Raw genomic sequence first — 17,300 nt, 5'->3', positions numbered from 1 at the left:
AAGAGGGTAACACGAGGAGCTGCGATGCAGAGGCAAAAGTCAGAGCCCACACGTGCTCTTCATGCAAACCAGCAGCCCCAGGACACTGCTGGGGACTGACAACGTGCTCAGAGCTGCCTGAGAGCACAACCCAGTGATCCTGCCCAAAGATGCTGTACCACCTCCCTGGGCTCAGGAGCACCGGTCTCCAGAGGCTGGAAGGTGACACCAGGAAGGGATTGCTAAATATTTATGCTGTTCTTACACCCTCCATAGGTCTTTGCACTGACCACTGCTGGATAAGAAATTTGGAGCTAGGCAGACCTTTGACCCAGCAGCTGATGTTGATTGATGAGTGATGTTGACTTAAAGAATAAAGAAAAAAGACAAATTGCAATGCTGTGACCTGGTGTAGGTAGCTATCCAAACAAATTCACAGGAGTCCTGCAAGTGCCAGAGGAAAAAGGGGCAAGGCTGTAAATGCAGAAAGATCTGTTGTCTGCTCTCAACACGGGGTTTGCTTTTACAGCATCCTTCCTATCTTTATGTCTGCAACATTCAGTTGCAAGCAGGCAGCATTCAGATATTTTAAGGAAAGGCATGGAATCCATTTATACCTAAGAATATATATGATGAGCAAGGACAGCAACAATAAAGCTGCACAATAACTGTGGTTAATATTTCAGCCTGCCCCTTAATGATGCAACCCCAATGCCCCAGGTACAGGGGCTTTCCTAAACAATTTTTCACCTGTTCTTTTCACTGATGGAATTTGTCAAAGCTAGTCAAAGCAGAATTGCAGAAGATTAGTATTTACCTGTGTTGCAATACCTAGATCTGATCATATCAATTACACATAATCACCACATGCAGTGTTTGGGGACGGGCACGCAAATGAAAACTAGGAAGCAGAAACAGATCCAAGGCAGCGATGGAGAAGCGTCAGGCCCATCTTTCTGGATGGGACCCTGCGGCCAGCCCTGCAAAGGGGCTGTTCTGCAGAGCACCACAGCAAGCCTGTCCCAGGGGGTGGCCCAGGCCAGCTGTCCTTGGAGCTGATCTGTCACCGCGCCATCAGCCAGGCTATGAAGCAAAAGGGGCAGAGCAGACTTGGGGCATCAACGTCCTGATATGCTGGGCCTGGCTCCCAGGAGCACAGAAGAGCAATAGCAGGCACAGAGACAGGGCACCAGGGGAGCTGAGAGCAACAGCAAAAGCTCCAGTGCTCTTCCACCCAAAACCTCCCGACAGCACTTCACAGTGCAGCACAAAATCCCTGGCAAAACAAAGCTCACCTGGAATCACGTGCCTAGGAAGGGCATTCAGTACTCTTCCATTTCTCAGCCTTCACAAATAACACCACCTCATCTTCCCTTTTTTTTTAAATGTGTCTCCTCAACCCAATTAGCTTCCAAGAAACATGGTTAATGGAAAGAATCTGTATGACACACTCACCTATCTGATAGAAAGGGACTATCCCTTCCAAGGGCAGGGCAGCTTTGAGATGCTTTAGATTTAGAGTCCTTGCTCACAGGAGGTGATGAGAGGCCAGGGACCTGTCTTTACAGACATCAGTTCACCGCTGCAAGCTCCTGCCATCCTCCCAAACAAAAAGCCAGGCTTGCTCCATCTTTAGAAATCAGAAGGTACAAATTGTTTGTTTACCACGTCTCACTTCACACCTAGTTGGCCTAAGTGCTGTCTTAGTTCTTTCCTTCTACAAGGTCACTTTTGAAGTGGTTTTCTTCCTTAAGCCCTTTGAAATTCAGTGCAAGACACACCGAGATAGATTTTAGTTGGAAAGACTTTGGATGGGACGCTTGGTCTCTACCTTGGGCTAATGGAAGCCTTGCCCAGTACATCAAATACAAAGCCTAATTTTAAGAAAACAAACCAACAACAGAACACATCGCCGATGATTTCTGATGACAGTATTGATTTTTCTAGTTTCTCTGCATTTTGAGAGGGGATTTTGTTGTTGTTGCTGCTTTATTTATTTTATTAGAGTAAATGACAGATTTCCAAAGGCTTGAAAAGAGCATCTTTTAGCTGACAATTGAACTGAACATTAAATGAAATCTGCAAAGCCATTTTTCCCATGCACAATCAAAAGCTGACAGACAGGGAAGCACAGAGTGCTTAAAAAAAAAAAAAAAAGAACACACAAGCAAGCTGAGGGAGAAAGTGTAAAACAGTCATCCTGAATCAGCTCTGAGCTGCTCTAATGGAATTAGGGTCACCCTGACAGAAACACAGTCAGATCACAGAGAAAATTTAATAATTTCTTACTGCAGTCTGTAAAAGCAGGAGAGGATTTGAAAGTGCTTTCTGCCAAATTAGCACTTCTGTATCGACCGCTCAGGCACACGTGCCCCTTCCTGTCCACCTTCTCCTCCAGGCATCTCTCTGGAGAGGTCTCAAGACCACCAGTCCCGTCCTGCTCGCGGGGAGGAACCCAGAGAGCACCTCTTCCCTGACACGGTGCCGTGTGTTTAACCTTCGGGTGCCCCCTCGATTCCTCAGCGCCCACACTGCTCACAGCTCCCGTGAACTCAATTCCAGGAGAGGTGTTGTAGCGCACGCCCGGCGCTAATTCCGCTCGCAATACATATTCAATCTGTTTTATCTCAGGCGTTGATGTCTTGCTATCTGCCAGCTGCCTAATTGTCAGGGAGCTCCAGCAGCAAGGCTGAAATGTGTTGTGACAACAACAGCGACAAAGCACAGGCCGGGAAGGTAGGGAAGCCCAGGTTCTGCCTGGAAGCACCCGAGCAGCTCAGCACGCTGCTCTCAGAGGCAGCTGCCTGCCCTCAACCCTCACCAACCCTACAAAAGGGACGTTGCACATCGACCCCAGGAATGCAGACACAGAGATAACCCTGCTCCCGTTATCGGATTACTCTTAATAGGAGAAATGTAGGAGTGCTTTGCAGATCGGGAGCCCAGCCATCCTTCTGCTGCTTCCTAGCAATGAGGATGAGACAGAATCACAGCAAAATCCCAAGAGCAACCATATTACATCAGGGATCTACCCAGATAAGTGAGCTGTCTTTGACTGGGGCCAACGAGATGCTATGGGGACAACAAAAATGAAGAGGGTGCATACGGGGGTGCTTCTTTCTTAACCTCTCTTTCTAGCTTTTGCATTAAGCTCCAGTGTGCAGGATTTTACCACAATTTCCCCTCACCCTTCATTTCTCCCCAGTGCCATATTCACTACCGTATTTTGCCCACCTCCATCACTGATGGTAGGACATGAAACACGCAGGGTTTGGGAATGGTTTTTCTTTTCCCCCCCTCACAGAGATGCAGAGCAGGTGCTTCACACACTGCCAGACACAGAGTCGGTGGCAAGAGTCAGTGGGGCAAGAGAAGCTATTAATTGCCAAAATACACAGAGCAAGACTTGCCATCCAGGAAACCCTCAGTTAACCTGCAGTGACTGCGGCGGTTAAAAGGTCACTGTCCTCCGGATTTGCCTTGCAGATTAGGTAAAAGTAATTCAGAGCCAGTCTGCGCTAGAGAAAAAAGCAGACTCACTGATATGTTTGCTTCTCGAGACAGAAGTGTTGCACATCTGAGACACCAATATTTGGATCTGGGCCTGTGAAACAGAGCCAATTTTCTTCAATTTAAGCACATTGAAAGTATTCCACAAAATTGGCAAACCATTCTGCTGCAGATTATCCTTAGGCCAAGAACCGTCCTAGGACACCTCAAACTCCACCAGCTTGTGCGTAGCAGACGGAATGATGCTTTTGTTCTTTGCAGGGGCCAGGATAAAGATTATGAACCTTGGAGAATTTTTTCACACTCCAGAACATTAAACACATAATTTTCTGTGCCAGACTCCAAAATGGGCTACAATGTGTAGACATAAAATAATCTGAATAAATGTCTTCCAGCAGCATCAGCAGCCAGGGGAGAAAGCTGAAGGAGGAGACAGCTGCTGCCCCCAGTTTAATTAGGCATCTCAGACTTCCACAGATTACACAGTAATCTGCTGCCTGTACAAATCGCTCCTGGTGGTGGCAAAAATTTGAATTTGCATCTCTTTTTACATCAATCTTCAATCTCCTCTCCACCTTCTCTAGATTTACTCCCTCCCTTTTAGTCAAGGACATTGAAGAACCCCAGTCCACTGCTTTTTTCACATTCAGCCATGCTCCTACTGGCATGGAGACCTTCTTCAACTTTCATGAAATCACATCTTAATTATAAGCCTGGTGACAAAGAAAAGCCAGAGGGAGAAGCAGATGGTTGGTGGCAGCTCAGGAGGCTCATCATGGTCACCTCCCGGCTCCAACTGAAACATCCCATGGGCCCTGGATGCTTTCAAAGGCACTGAGTATTCACAGCTGCCACAGAGCCTGCAATGAATGTGTGAACATTTGGCACTCTGAAAAAAAAAATGAATCCTCCCAAACCATTGTATGTTAATGCACAGAAGCACTCAACAACATGCATGCATGGGCAGAATTAACCAAAGCACCACAGCAGCTCATGATGGGCGGTCCATCAGGATGGGCAAATTCTATTGAGATATTTTCAGTTGTCCACCATTAGCCAGGTTCCTCCTCTTGTCTGTCCACAGCAGACTTTTATGCACAGCTTTCTCCTTGCTCTGGACAGAGCAAATCCAAGCCTGAGAGAGCAGCTCTGTTAAGACTCTCAGAGTACCAGGCACAGGCACGGCAACTTAAAGCATCACCACAGGAGACATTTGACTCCAATTCTACCGAAATACAGGTGTAGGAGAGCTACACCAGAAGCTAAAAATCTGTGTCCTTTCCCAGCACCTCTCAGTGACCCACCAACTCTTAGGAGAGATGTCTCAGTACCACACCAATTAAGAGAGCTGGTAAAAGAACAAAATAAAGTAATTGGGATTGCTGCAACCCTGGTACTTCTCTCTTCCTTCACCTCCTAGTTTTCTTTACTCATCTGTACATATTAGAAATCAAATTATCAAGTTTTTAACTTGCAGCTACTACAAAAGCTCATCCAGCACTTGAATAAATGTTGTCAGCCTTTTTAGTTCTACTTGTGCCCTCTCACACACAATCTACCTGCATTGTGCATATTGGAAAATAAGAGACTAGGAGGGTTGTTCCTTAGTCCTTAGTGTTTCCAGTACAGTTCCTTAGTGTTCCTTAGTTCCTTAGCGTTTCCAGTACACACCCAGAAGACTCAGTATTTGTTGAAAGAATTTGCAATGCATTCAGGCTGTTCAATAATGAGTGTTACTTACTGTCAGCTCCCGCTAAAGGCAGCATCAAGCAGCACAGGATGACTGCTGGCACTGTGAGTACTGAGACGCAGAAGTTAGGCACCATATTCCAAAGTAGAGCGAGTCCTCTTCAGTCTGAGGCAAGCGGTCAGTACATCCAGTGTTACAGACACAGACTTTCTCCTGCAAAACAAGAGAGGAAGAAAAGCTAAGTGATCAAATATGATGCACAGATTAACTGCTGATATTCCAAACTAAATTGTAAGGTCACAGTAAATACACAAATAGAGCTATTAAGTGAAATTTAACTATCTTTCCTGCTTGAGCAGCATAGCAAGACAATAGTACCCCACAGTCCATAAGTTGTTTACAAGTCATGAGCCATAAAAGCATCACCAGCTTCAAGTTTGTCTTCAGGTCCAGGCTCTATTATGGCCTATTAAAAATCCTTTAGTTGTTCTTAGCCATGTTTGTACACATATTTCAGAAGTTGCATGTTACAAGAAACAGCATCTTAAGCTCATTTATCTGCCCAAGAGAGAAGTGTTTGACTACATCCGTAGGGTGGTTTGCAGCCAACTACGTTAAACATAACTGAGCCCATTCAGCTAGGCTGGTGTACCAGAGCATCCTTTTGTAGCAGCAGCTTTATCTGCATCTCAGATGGGTCCAAACAGGAGAAACTGGAGCTGAATTGAGTCATCCCTCAGTTCATAGGGCTACTGGGGATGCCAGGAGCAAGCAATTGAGAAATATGCCTTTGAAGAGGTTTACCCAAAGCAAAGAGCTAAGCTTTGTCCTCCCCAGAAGAGAGAGGACTGACTTAAAAAGGACTGAATACCCCTTCTCCAAAACAAAGCCAATAAATATTTGCAATTGGCTCAACTTGTACATCTGCCTGGATATAGAAACACAGGACACTCCATGAAACCCAACCAGAAAGACAAGTATTTAAGAAGAACGCAATTTCTGGGTATCTGTGTCCTTTATCTTTTCATGAGAATGTATTCTATTTACCACGAGGATAAGAATCCAAGGTTTGCCAGTAAAGGCAGATTTTAAAGGAGCCAGCAAGCCCCATTCACTCAGTGACAACATTTAACAGGGACAGTGGCTCACTCAGTGTTGTTATCTCAATGCAAGCTCGAGAGTCATTCAAAAGTCAGTGAGTTTCTCCTTTGCTAAGCTGCAAAAATTATCAGAAGTTACCAACAGAGCACTAATAGTGAAAAATCTCACACTGAAATATATTTCACCTTGAAATGTATTTCAAGCAGATGTCCAGGTATGCACAAACTGTACATAGCATGACCCGCCACTCTTAGCATTGGCTGAAATTTTAGAAATATATTTAAAATTGCTTTAACAAAGATATTCGTATATTTTCTTTTCTTTTTTTTTTTTTTTGGAAGAGGATGATTTTTTTTTCCCTGAGAACTGCAGAACTTTTGATGGAGGCAAGTATCACACATTATGAACATGTTTACTTCTGACAGAAGCATAGCATTCAAAGAAAGCCAGCAATGACAGTTAGCAGGGAAATCCACACGAAATCTCAAGAGAATCTACCTAGGCAAATATTTACATTGCACCATACTAACAAACAGCAGATCATGATTCTTCTCCATTCTGTTACTGTATTTGCACAGTAAATCTTTTCACACGTTATAATATCACACAATACAAAGAAATCTTTATTTATGCAATGTCTTCTACAGCCAAGACATCTGAAAATACTTCACAAAATAACCTAGTTCTAACCTAGATGCAGGGAGAATACTGATCATCTTATCCTGCTTTTATTATCTCAATGAAGAAAATAAATCCAAGGGAGCTCAGCAGCAAGACTCTGAATACCGAAGAAGAGGCTCTTCGGATCAGCCACACTGGGTTCTCTGTTCGTCTCCAGCCTCCATATTCTCCTTTGTCCCTTGCCAAAGAATTACTAAAAGCACCATTAATACGTCTTAGGCTGCAGAGAGAGATAGCTGTGTCTCTGTAACTGCACCAGCTCTATTTCCAACAGGAAATTTGGTTCAGTCCCCAAGCAGTTTGCCCAGTGTCAGCCAGCTCTCCAGATACGGCACACGGGGGAATGGGGAGAAGTGCCTGGACTAAGAGTGAAGATTATCTCTCTAAATTCTCTATGTACGGTGCTAATTTGTACAGTTTGGAGAAGCAAACCCGCCGAAGCACTCTTTGAGCAGCATTACATCTGGGAATACCCAACAGCAGCCAGAATCTTCGGAGGTTGCTCTTCTTGGGGAAAAAAAACACTGAGGGTTGAAATTACTGTGTCAAAACTCAGGATGCGTGCCACACTCTCTCAGGTTAGGACAGAGAACGAGTTTTACAGGTGGTGCTGGAAACATCTTAGGTATGTATCAGACCAGATTGGGGATGAATAGCTTTCAGAGAGCTTCTCCTCTTTCATTCACTTCCATTAACAACAAAAGTGCCTGATCTAATGGTGTATCTCAAGTGCAGATTGCTCAGGAGTCCTGTGAATGGCACCTCCACAGCCCTCATTCAGGAGTGACTCTTGGGAACACAAAAACCTGAGCTGAAGAATAGGTCTCTTGATTTCTGTCAGCTTTCAGCAAACAACATCAAGTTCACTCCCATCTCCAGCTTGACAGATTTATAACTTTCCTCTCAAGCCCATGAGATACATACAACGTGCATCATGCAAAGCTGATCAATTGGCAGTTACTTTACCAGATGCTTTATAGACTTGATCTTTTTGCAACTGTTTAGTGCTCTACGATAATTTACCATCTGGTAGGAAAGCCAGATTTCCCTACGCAAGACTGCTGTCTGTCCCTCCAAAGCAAATCCAGCACCTTTGGCCCTTAGCAGGAACAATCTCTTTCCACGGCTGCTCTGTCTATGGAAAAGTTGTCTACATACAATATTTAAAGCCCTTTAAATTGGAATGTTTTAAAATTTTATAAATCTGAGTAGCTGTCATTCTCTTTTGAAATTGAAAATATGAAAAAAAGTCTCTCCAAGTGGTTCAGCTCCCTCTCTTTCAGCAGTGAGGTGCTCCCCCCCAGCAGGACGACCCCACGCTCAAAGCAAGGTGACGGGGCGCTAGCTGAAGCCCAATTAACCCTGAGAAGGCCAGCGGTGCTCTGACAGCTCTGAACAGTCACCTCGAACAAAGCTGTAGGCTTCCCTCCCCTGGGGCAGAAAGGCAGGGTGAGAAGGCAAATAGCTGTGAACCAACTGATGTTGGTAGGTTTTGGTAATCAGCTAAACAGATGATACAGAATCAGTATTGCTTCAGCAGAATAAAGTCGAACAGCAAACAATCACACGATGCTCTTAAGACTGTTTCTTTTGCCCTGACAACCTCACGCCCTTCAAGCTGCTCTGCTCTGCATCTGGAATTATCTCCCATGCACCAGGTGACCTCAGGTCTCTTCCTTTGAAAGCCTCCTTTAATCTCACTGCTTTGACTTGCATCCCACAACTAATATTGCTTCCGAGCCCAGACAGTGAAGAAAAAGATCTTTCAGAAAATAGATGTACATTCTCGCTGCTACTTCTGCATCTGGTCCTGGCAATATTGTAAACCCTAGACCATGCAACCCAAAAGGAGGCTGCCGCGAAGCATTCCAGATGGTTTTGTAAAAACATCTGAGTTTAGCAAGCTAAACTCCGTCCTCTGCTCCCAACTCAATGTTAGCACTACCAAGCGCTAGTTTGGCAGAAAACTAGGAAGCTGGAAAGCAGAACAACAGCAACAAAAAAAGCAAATCTGATTTAAATATAGCTGATTTTGCCGTGGGGCAGGTGGATGGAAAAGAGGAGGTCCTGAGAACATTTTTGAAACTACATGGTTTGATTCTTTCAGACAAGCAGAAAAAGCTGGACTCATTTAAAACAGAGCCAAGAATACCAACAGCTCATATGGTACTAGGAAATTCTGGCAATGAGCACGTCCCATAGGAGACTGCAAAGAGATTAGAAAAAGCAGTCAACTTTAAAGAGTCAAGAGGAGTTTCAAACCAGCGCTGAATAGCTCGTGTCCTCTATGAACTCTTCTGGAAAATAAACTGAACTGAAGCAAGCGGCACGTGGGTCACTAGCCATGAATGGCATGGTGAAGAAAAGCATCCCCAAAGCAAGTGAGCCTGCTCCAAAAGAGGGAAAAAAAATATTGCATTAAAATGGCTTTTCATTTTAAGCTACTTTGCAACCCTAAGTATCTAACGAGTCAGCCCAAAAAACGTTCCCTGCAGGAATCCCTGCACATGCAGGGGACTGCCAGGTTCCATTGCGTGTCTGCCTACTGACACCGCATTTGCTGGGGACATGTAAGAGTCTCCAGAAACCCACAGGACAGGAGGTAATCCCAGTGCATAAGCAACGACCTTGTCTGACCTGGAGACAGCGAAACATCTTTTCATGAAGGAGCATGAATCAATTGCATTTGCTTTTCAAGTTGGGAGCTTCTTAAGTGTTCTCAGCTTGAGCCCAAGGATGAAAAGTCAGAAGACACCGGCTGGATGCCAGCCAGGTGCTAGTGAAGAAAGGGCTAAAACTGTATCAGCTTCTCCCAACTACACCACACATATGAAATAAAAACAAAACCCAGTTGTCTTTCTCGACGCCTAGCTGCAACTCTGTGTTTTACACAAATACCCTGAAGGGCACTCTGTGCTTCAGAGGGACCCCGCCACCGCTATTGCGAGGTATCACCCAAACGAGGCTAATCAGGACCTGACCGAGCAAGGAGAGGCCACAGGCCACACAGAGCAATGAGGCAGCTATTTATTCCATTAAAAATGAGCACAATAATTGGCTACAGCTCAGCTGCTTCCTTCTGTATCTAACGTCTCAGCTGTGCTCTGAATGAGGAGGAGGAAAGCCATGAGACACCGTATAATTCAAGATCATATTGCACATATTAGAAGTTGTAGAAGCGCAGTTACACATGAGTTAATGACTTCTGAATGTTTCACTTCACTACATTAGTATTCCTTTAGCATAGATTTCTTTGTGCTTTTCTGCAAGAAATATAATATAAAGAGACTTGGGGAGTACAGCAATATGGCCAAAAACGACAAAATGAGTCTCATTTCACTCCAAACTCCCACATGCAGGGAAAGTATTAGAGAAATACAGTGGGGAGATATATGGAAGATGGCAACACTAACACGGGTTTGGGGAAGAACTTCATGTGAACTTGCAATACAGCAAAATGGCCAAAAGTTAAAGCAACTGCTGCACGAGCAAAGGTACCGCACCTCCAGGACCCAGGTGAGAGCAGGCCTGGAGCATCAGGCTGCAGGCTCTCAAACCATCTGGAGAGAAGGGATGAGCAAAGCAATTCAAGAACTGGGGAGGATAAAAATCTCTGTCAAGTCACAAGCGCTAGACAGACTGGCTAAGCAAGATGGGGATTTGATAACCATCTGTAAGTACATGAAGGATACAAACACCAAGAAAGGAGTGGAGGAGTATAATTAGCCACGGGCATATAACTGTGAGTAATGGAATGAGACAGAGCAAAAGAAAGTGTATGTTGAATAGTCTCAGTAAACTCTCCAAAGAAAAAAAAGCAGAAGAGAATAAACCCCAGCAGGAAAATCTTTCATCATTTGTTTCGATGGAAATTAAAAACGGGGTGGAAAAAACACAAACCAAAACAAACAAAAAACCACACACACACACACACAAAATACCCCTCAACACAGGAAAAAATATCCTGAGCACTGACAGATCAGTGGGGGGGAATACACCCAACAGCAATAAACAATTCAGTAATACTTTGAAAAGATTCTCCTTCCTTATCTTGGCAAAGTATTAAAGAAAGTGTGAAGACTTCAGCAATGTGCTGGCCCAGCTACAGACCTCTGTGATGCTGAGCACACAAACACAAACCTGACCCCCGGAGAGGAGTGGAGGGAAGGAGGACACCAGGCTTCACGCACAGCTTGGACGCTCCTGGCCACCTCATTAGCCACATTTTCTTCTGAAGTTATTAATTTCTGAAGGTGCCGCTGCCTGCAGACAATGCTAGATAAAAAGGTTGTGTTGTTTTTTTCCCACTGAAACAAGGATTATGAAGGGCACTGTTAAAGAACTAGAGCGATAAGTCAAAACGTCCGCTTAAAAGATAGATCAGCCTTGAGTCTCGGGAGCCCAGCCATCACTCACGCTGAGCACTAAATACAGATCGCTGTAGATCACCCTACCCAAGTGCAGAGGTTCCTAATGCCTGCTGTAAAGTCTCCTTAACAGCAGGTAACTGCTGCACGCATATCACCCTTTCAGCAGAGCCCTGACTGTGTTCATGGAACAGACCCAACTGCACCACCAGAGGCACGGACCAAAGATCCATAGCAGTGGAAAATCCTGCAGAAATGATAAACAAATTCAGCTATTCCTTAGCAAAGTCCACTAAGGTGGAGGAATGTACTCCCCTATCAGCCACTCCCCCAAAGCAAGAATTCCTGCACTTGCTCTGCAAAAGACTACACAGAGGACGATACACGTTTAGTACAAATGACCACATAATTACAGGCTTATGCTCAGCACAATGGAAAACAGCGCAATGATTAAAATCACAAGGTACCAAGTCCTCTCCTCTAAACCCCAGTTCCCTGGCATCCAGTTTCACACACCCAGGACGTGCAAACAAGGTTTTAAACTAAAGAGAAAAGAGCTGGGAACCACTGCCCTTCTGGGCTGGCTGCTTACAGGACACTGCAGTTGATTTCTATTCACTGTACAGCTGTGGCACCGCTATATTCCTGCAATGCTGAGCCCACCAGCTCCACATCTCACAGACTGCCAGGAACAAAGCTGATCGGACAGAAGGTCCCGGGAGCACTAACTCTGCTCTACCCAAAACAGCAAGAATGTAAGCGATGGCTCAGATGAGGGATAAGCTGGCCTACAAGCATTTGCATGGTGCCTGCTACCTCCAGACCAAACTAAACCCCAAATCAATCCTAATTCAAACAAAATCGGTTTATATGTAACAATGCTTTTCCTCTATCCACATGTCAACTCAGCCTCTTTTGAGGCCTCTGTAGAAATTTTTCAGGGCCTGCCTGGATTGTGAACAAGCCGTAGCCCATTCTCTCTTTGCTTCTCAGGAATTTACATTTCAAGCAGCTACCAGAACAGTTCTCGTTTGCAGAATCCATGAAAGTCAGACCTTAGGAGCACATGAGCTTTCATGTATTTTATTTCCTCAATTTTTGCTTCAACCACAGAAGAAGGTATATAAAGAACTTTTATCTGAAAGAGTGGCTCTTTTTAATGAAAAATCCCTTACATTTGCTGTAAATTCAGTTATGTTTTATATAATGTAGCATGCTACCTGGGTATGCTCAGTTAATACTTCCAGATTAATAGCTTATTCCAAAGCTGCTTTTGCCAAGACCTCAATTTCTGAAATTTGCTTATCTTTTATATTTAGCAAGGCTGGGCATGGTACTAGTACTAAGTCCTCCATTACATTTTTAGCAGTTAAAAATTGATGCACAGAACTCCCTTTTTAGCAGTACCTTTTCTTCCTTAATTGCTGTCTTTAACCTCCCATCATCCAGTAAGCCCAATTTTCACACAAGACAATGGACACTGATTTGCCTAAATAATTTATCTTCTATGTATAGATGTTGTAGTTCTTCAAAGCGCACCTTGGATCTTTCAGTTTTCCTTTTATGCTCGTTATGCTTTATACTCTCTACTACTAACGTGGGGGTTGGATTTCCAAATTTTGAAGTGTTCCAGCTCAAACAGCTCCTCAAACTTGCCATCGAGCTAGTGTGAATTATTCCCCGCCTTGCTAATTTAACTGCTTCTTCCAGCTTGCTTTCTAATGCTCCATTATTGCTTTCAAACCACATCAAGGAAACATTGCGCTGTTTTCTCCACTTCTTCTCTGCTTTTACCTTCTCCCATTTTAATTTCAGGGATGCTTTGAGTAACTTGTTCGCTTTCTTTAAAGTTCTTCTTTCTGAAGTTCAACGTCACTCATTATTTTGCTCCTCTGCTTGGCCCCCCTAAGCCCACTGAGTACTCATACACTGCGTGCACTGGTCGTGGTTGCTCATGAAGATGTACACAAGGATCCCCCGCACAACTAACCTCGTGGACTTGGATTAACAGCAGCTTGACAAAGGCACGGGTGGTTAGATAATGCTGAGTGAATACCTGTGTCCAGGGCTATTCCAAGCCAGGCTGTGGGAAGTGTGTGTGTGACGGTGCCGAAACCTCCACCCCTCAGCCACTGCCATGCGTGGTGATGCAGAAAGGCCCTCCTGCTCTGATCCTGCTAACACAGACAATAATCCTTCACAGGTCCACCAAGCTCCCGCAAAGCAGCCTCGCTAGCCGTGGCTAGCACCAGCACTGCTGCATGACACCAGCCCCACGGCCAGCCAGCCCCAAACCCCACCTGCAATCACAGCCTGGTCCAGCAGCTCCTAGGACAGAGCAGGAGACAGCAGCGGGCTGCCACAGGGCAGGTGTCTTCCCACCACCATCATTCAGCAGACAACCTATGCCCTACTGGAGGCTTTATATCCCCAATTAAACTTTCTGTAATTCTCATCTTGTGAAACTATGAAACATTTTCAACGCTAGGTTTTGGAGTTATTCTCTCCTAAAGGGTTTTGAAGTTAATTATATCTTAGTTGCTATTACTGTCTCCACCACAGATACTGCTTGAACCCCATTATTGTGTGCATTACTGAGGGCTAAAATAAGAATAGCTGCTGCCTTGGTGTGCTCTACAGCTAGTCTTTCCAAGAAACTGCTTCTCTAACCTTTGCCCAAACGTTCTATGTGCTCCGTTTATATGCAGGTAGTTAACATAGCCCAGTAGGGTAAATGGGCTTATTAGATTTATTAAACTGAATTCTCTCTGTGCAGAACGCCCCCAGCATCCTGCAGTCCTCTGGCTCTGGAGGCATTTGTGTGTTACCATGGAAGACAGCACCCAGAAATTCCCTTTGCAACTAATAAGCAGCAACTATGAAAGCACAAGTTTCATGCAATTGTGTTCTGTATGAAAAATGAAAGCTGTTTCTGTAACCTATAAAGAAACAGAGATGCAATCAAGCTTATTACAATAAGATGCTAAATTTATGATTATTCTCCCCCCGCCACCCAGGCCCCCTTGCTTTGCTCTGGCAAAAGAAAACACCCTCTGAGGTAGCATATACTACGTTGTGCCCAAGCCACGCTTAAGGGATGTAAATAAAAATCAAGTCCTAGGTGTAACATAATGTTTAAGATGAAGAAAGCGAAGGTCTGTAAATTAAGAAATCCTGAATTAATGGTGAGAAGTGTGTCTTAACTCTGACTCAGTCCAAAAGTACAGTTTCTCTCCTTCATCAGCAGTTAGAGCTGGAAATTAGAATTCAGATTTCTTGCATCCCATTCTGCACAGTAAGGCACACAAAATATCTCCCCATCAGGTTTTGCATCAGTCAGATTTGCTGCTGTTTGTTCTAAAGAGCATGACGGAAGCAAATCAATTAATACATTTTACAAGTCATCTTTGTTTGGCCAATCATGGCAACAGGCTTTCGAGTTCCTTAATGGCCACAGGGACTTAAGCGACAGCTGCATCAACTCTGCAGTAAAGCCACACTTTTACACTTCAACCTTAACTTAGGCATCCAAAAGAAAAACAAACAAACAAAAACAACAAAAACACCAACCCAGTATTTTTATTTTTTTTTGTGGAGGTTGTTTGGTCATTTATTTACTGTTTTTATTTATTTATTTATTAAGTAATCTAATCTTAAAAGTTCATCTTCCCCCAGTTTTGAGAGCATTTCCTCTGTATCCCAATTAGATCTTGCAAATCCTCTTTATATTCTTTCACCACCAGGGGAGTGGTCCCACGCAAACAGTCTGAATTGAGATAAATCTGAATTCTAATTAAAAAAAAAACAACCTGAAAAAAAAAGATGCACCTCCAAAAGCCTGCCCTTTTGTAATGGAGACTTCTGCCAACAGCAGATGGAAAGACCTTTGCAAAGGTAAGACAACCCATATGCTGCCTGCAGGAACTTCACGGCTTTACTTTTGAAATTCTCCACTCCTCCCTTCCAGGCCCCTGCCTGTACACGACCTTCAGAAAGAAGTTATACGTAATACGTAGCTTTCTTGGAAAACCATTCAGTAAAACCTAAGGAAAGAAAATTACTGCTGCTTGTTTTCTCAATCCATTCATACAACAGCATGCTGAAGTGCGTACTTGGAGCCCCTGAAATCTGATTCAATGTACGTCTTACAGTACTTATGAGGAAAGCTATTTTAATTTTGTTAGTTGCCAGAACATAAAATCCCAAAGGCAAAAACAGAACAAATCTTAAAGGGGAATGATGTTACCTAGCTTGATGAAAAACAAAGGAAAGGTTAAGCAGGACCTGGTTAAGCAGGACTCCAAGGAAAGGAAGCAGCTCCCGCACATGGCTGAGGGGGCTGACGGCACGAGAGGCAGCACCTTGCTCATCACATCCAAACGCACCGAATTAACAGCGGCGCAGAGCAGCTCCTCAGCTGCCAGCAAGCAGGGCTCTGAGGCCCTTAGCGACGTTTGAGGAGCATGCTCCAAGTTTTTGGCATTTACTTTGGGATTCGCGATGTCACCAGATGTCCAGGCCTTTTCTTACCTGCAGACTAATGCATCAGAGTGGTTTGATGATGTTCCCTCTGAAGGTTCATCTGCTCGGAGACCACGGCTCCACGCACACTGCCCAGTCCATTAGTTACACTGGACCTGAGCCAGGCATGACCATAGGGGCGGTTTTACCGAATTAGCTGGAGCACGTAACACAGCTCCTGTGCCAGGTCTGTGTTTTAGTCTGGCTACTGGAAGGCAGGACAAAGACATCCTCGAAATGTTTCAAATCAACCTGAATTGCCAGCCTGCGCTCACACAGCACTATGCACTGCATTAACCAAGGTAGTTATGATCCAGGAATAACATCATCCAAAACAGAATAGATTTCCTGAGGCCCAAGGCATCAGCTGCCCACCAGCTTCAGAGCTTTCCTCAGTGCAAGGCACCCTGCACATAGAAGAGCCGGTAATCAGACCCACGTGGTATCAGCTGCATCTTGCTCCCAAAGACCCCCTTCCTTCTGTCCCATCCCGGTCAGCAGAGCCCTGGCATCCCCTCCTTACAGAGCAAAGCTGCTCCTGGCACTGGAGCTCACTGCTTTCCTTGTCAACCTTTGGCCAGAGCACGGATTCTGCGTCACAAAAACCTTCCCCAGCAATATGATGCAAGGGACACCGTATGAGAGATCTTTGCTTTTATCCTTGTAGCTTTTAATAATTACGCACATACGCAAAGAGCTTGCAATCAGTGTACTTTGAATTAAATTTTAACCAATTTATGAAATATTTAAAACCACAATTTTTTTTTTTATAACATTTTAATTGTAATATTACAGAACTCATCTGGTAACACCTAATTATAATTCTAAATGAGCAGCAATTAACAAGCTATTTTATGGTGCCTAAGTCCAAAATAAACAAGGTCAGGACAGTCCTGCAAAAGGAGCTGCTCCTCTGCACCCTACTGGGCGGTCAGCGTACCTTTGGGATGCACTCTTTCCCCTCTCTGCATCAGAGCATCGCACTTGAGAAACCACACAGAATATCAAGTACAGATCCTGCAGTACTGCAAGCCCCTTGTCCAGACACAGACAGCTCTGCTCCTGTCACAGCATCACTGGAAGTGACATGTGCCAACACCACACCGCTGCAGGGGAAGGGAGGAGCAGACCCTGTAGGAGCAAATGTCCCCATCCACCAGGAAGCAAAGACCCCAAAACGGGCTGGGTTGAGGACAGAAGGACAGAGCAGTGAAGGAGTCTCTCCTCCATGCAGAAGCCAGCGCACCCATTGTCTGAAAAAAATTAGTTCGTCTTGGCATGGGGAGTGTTTCAAATTTCCCCAACACTTACAAGCAGGAGGAAGGCTGGGCTGCAGAGTGCCACAATCTCAGGTCACAAATCCCAGGACATTTCCCACTGACTTGGATGCTGTCCCAGAAATTTCTTGGAAGAATCCTGCTTCCTCACTCCTTGACTACCAAATTAAGTCC

The 17,300-nt window shown here is 44.6% G+C and overlaps 1 protein-coding gene across 20 annotated transcripts in view; it reads right to left on the bottom strand.

Annotated features, from left to right (window-relative positions):
* PTPRF (protein tyrosine phosphatase receptor type F) overlaps positions 1–17,300 on the bottom strand; it is a 362,946-nt gene that overhangs the window by 227,325 nt on the left and 118,321 nt on the right. For all 20 annotated transcript variants that reach the window (XM_038183345.2, XM_038183347.2, XM_038183344.2 and 17 more), the window contains one exon: positions 5,231–5,392. In XM_038183345.2, coding sequence (XP_038039273.2) covers positions 5,231–5,315 — 85 coding nt within the window. In that variant the 5' untranslated portion in view covers positions 5,316–5,392. The remainder of the gene's footprint in view (positions 1–5,230; positions 5,393–17,300) is intronic.

The sequence above is a fragment of the Anas platyrhynchos genome, chromosome 8 (assembly GCF_047663525.1).
Source record: "Anas platyrhynchos isolate ZD024472 breed Pekin duck chromosome 8, IASCAAS_PekinDuck_T2T, whole genome shotgun sequence".
NCBI classification, from domain to species: domain Eukaryota; kingdom Metazoa; phylum Chordata; class Aves; order Anseriformes; family Anatidae; genus Anas; species Anas platyrhynchos.
This window is presented reverse-complemented; position numbering and strand designations above follow the sequence as displayed.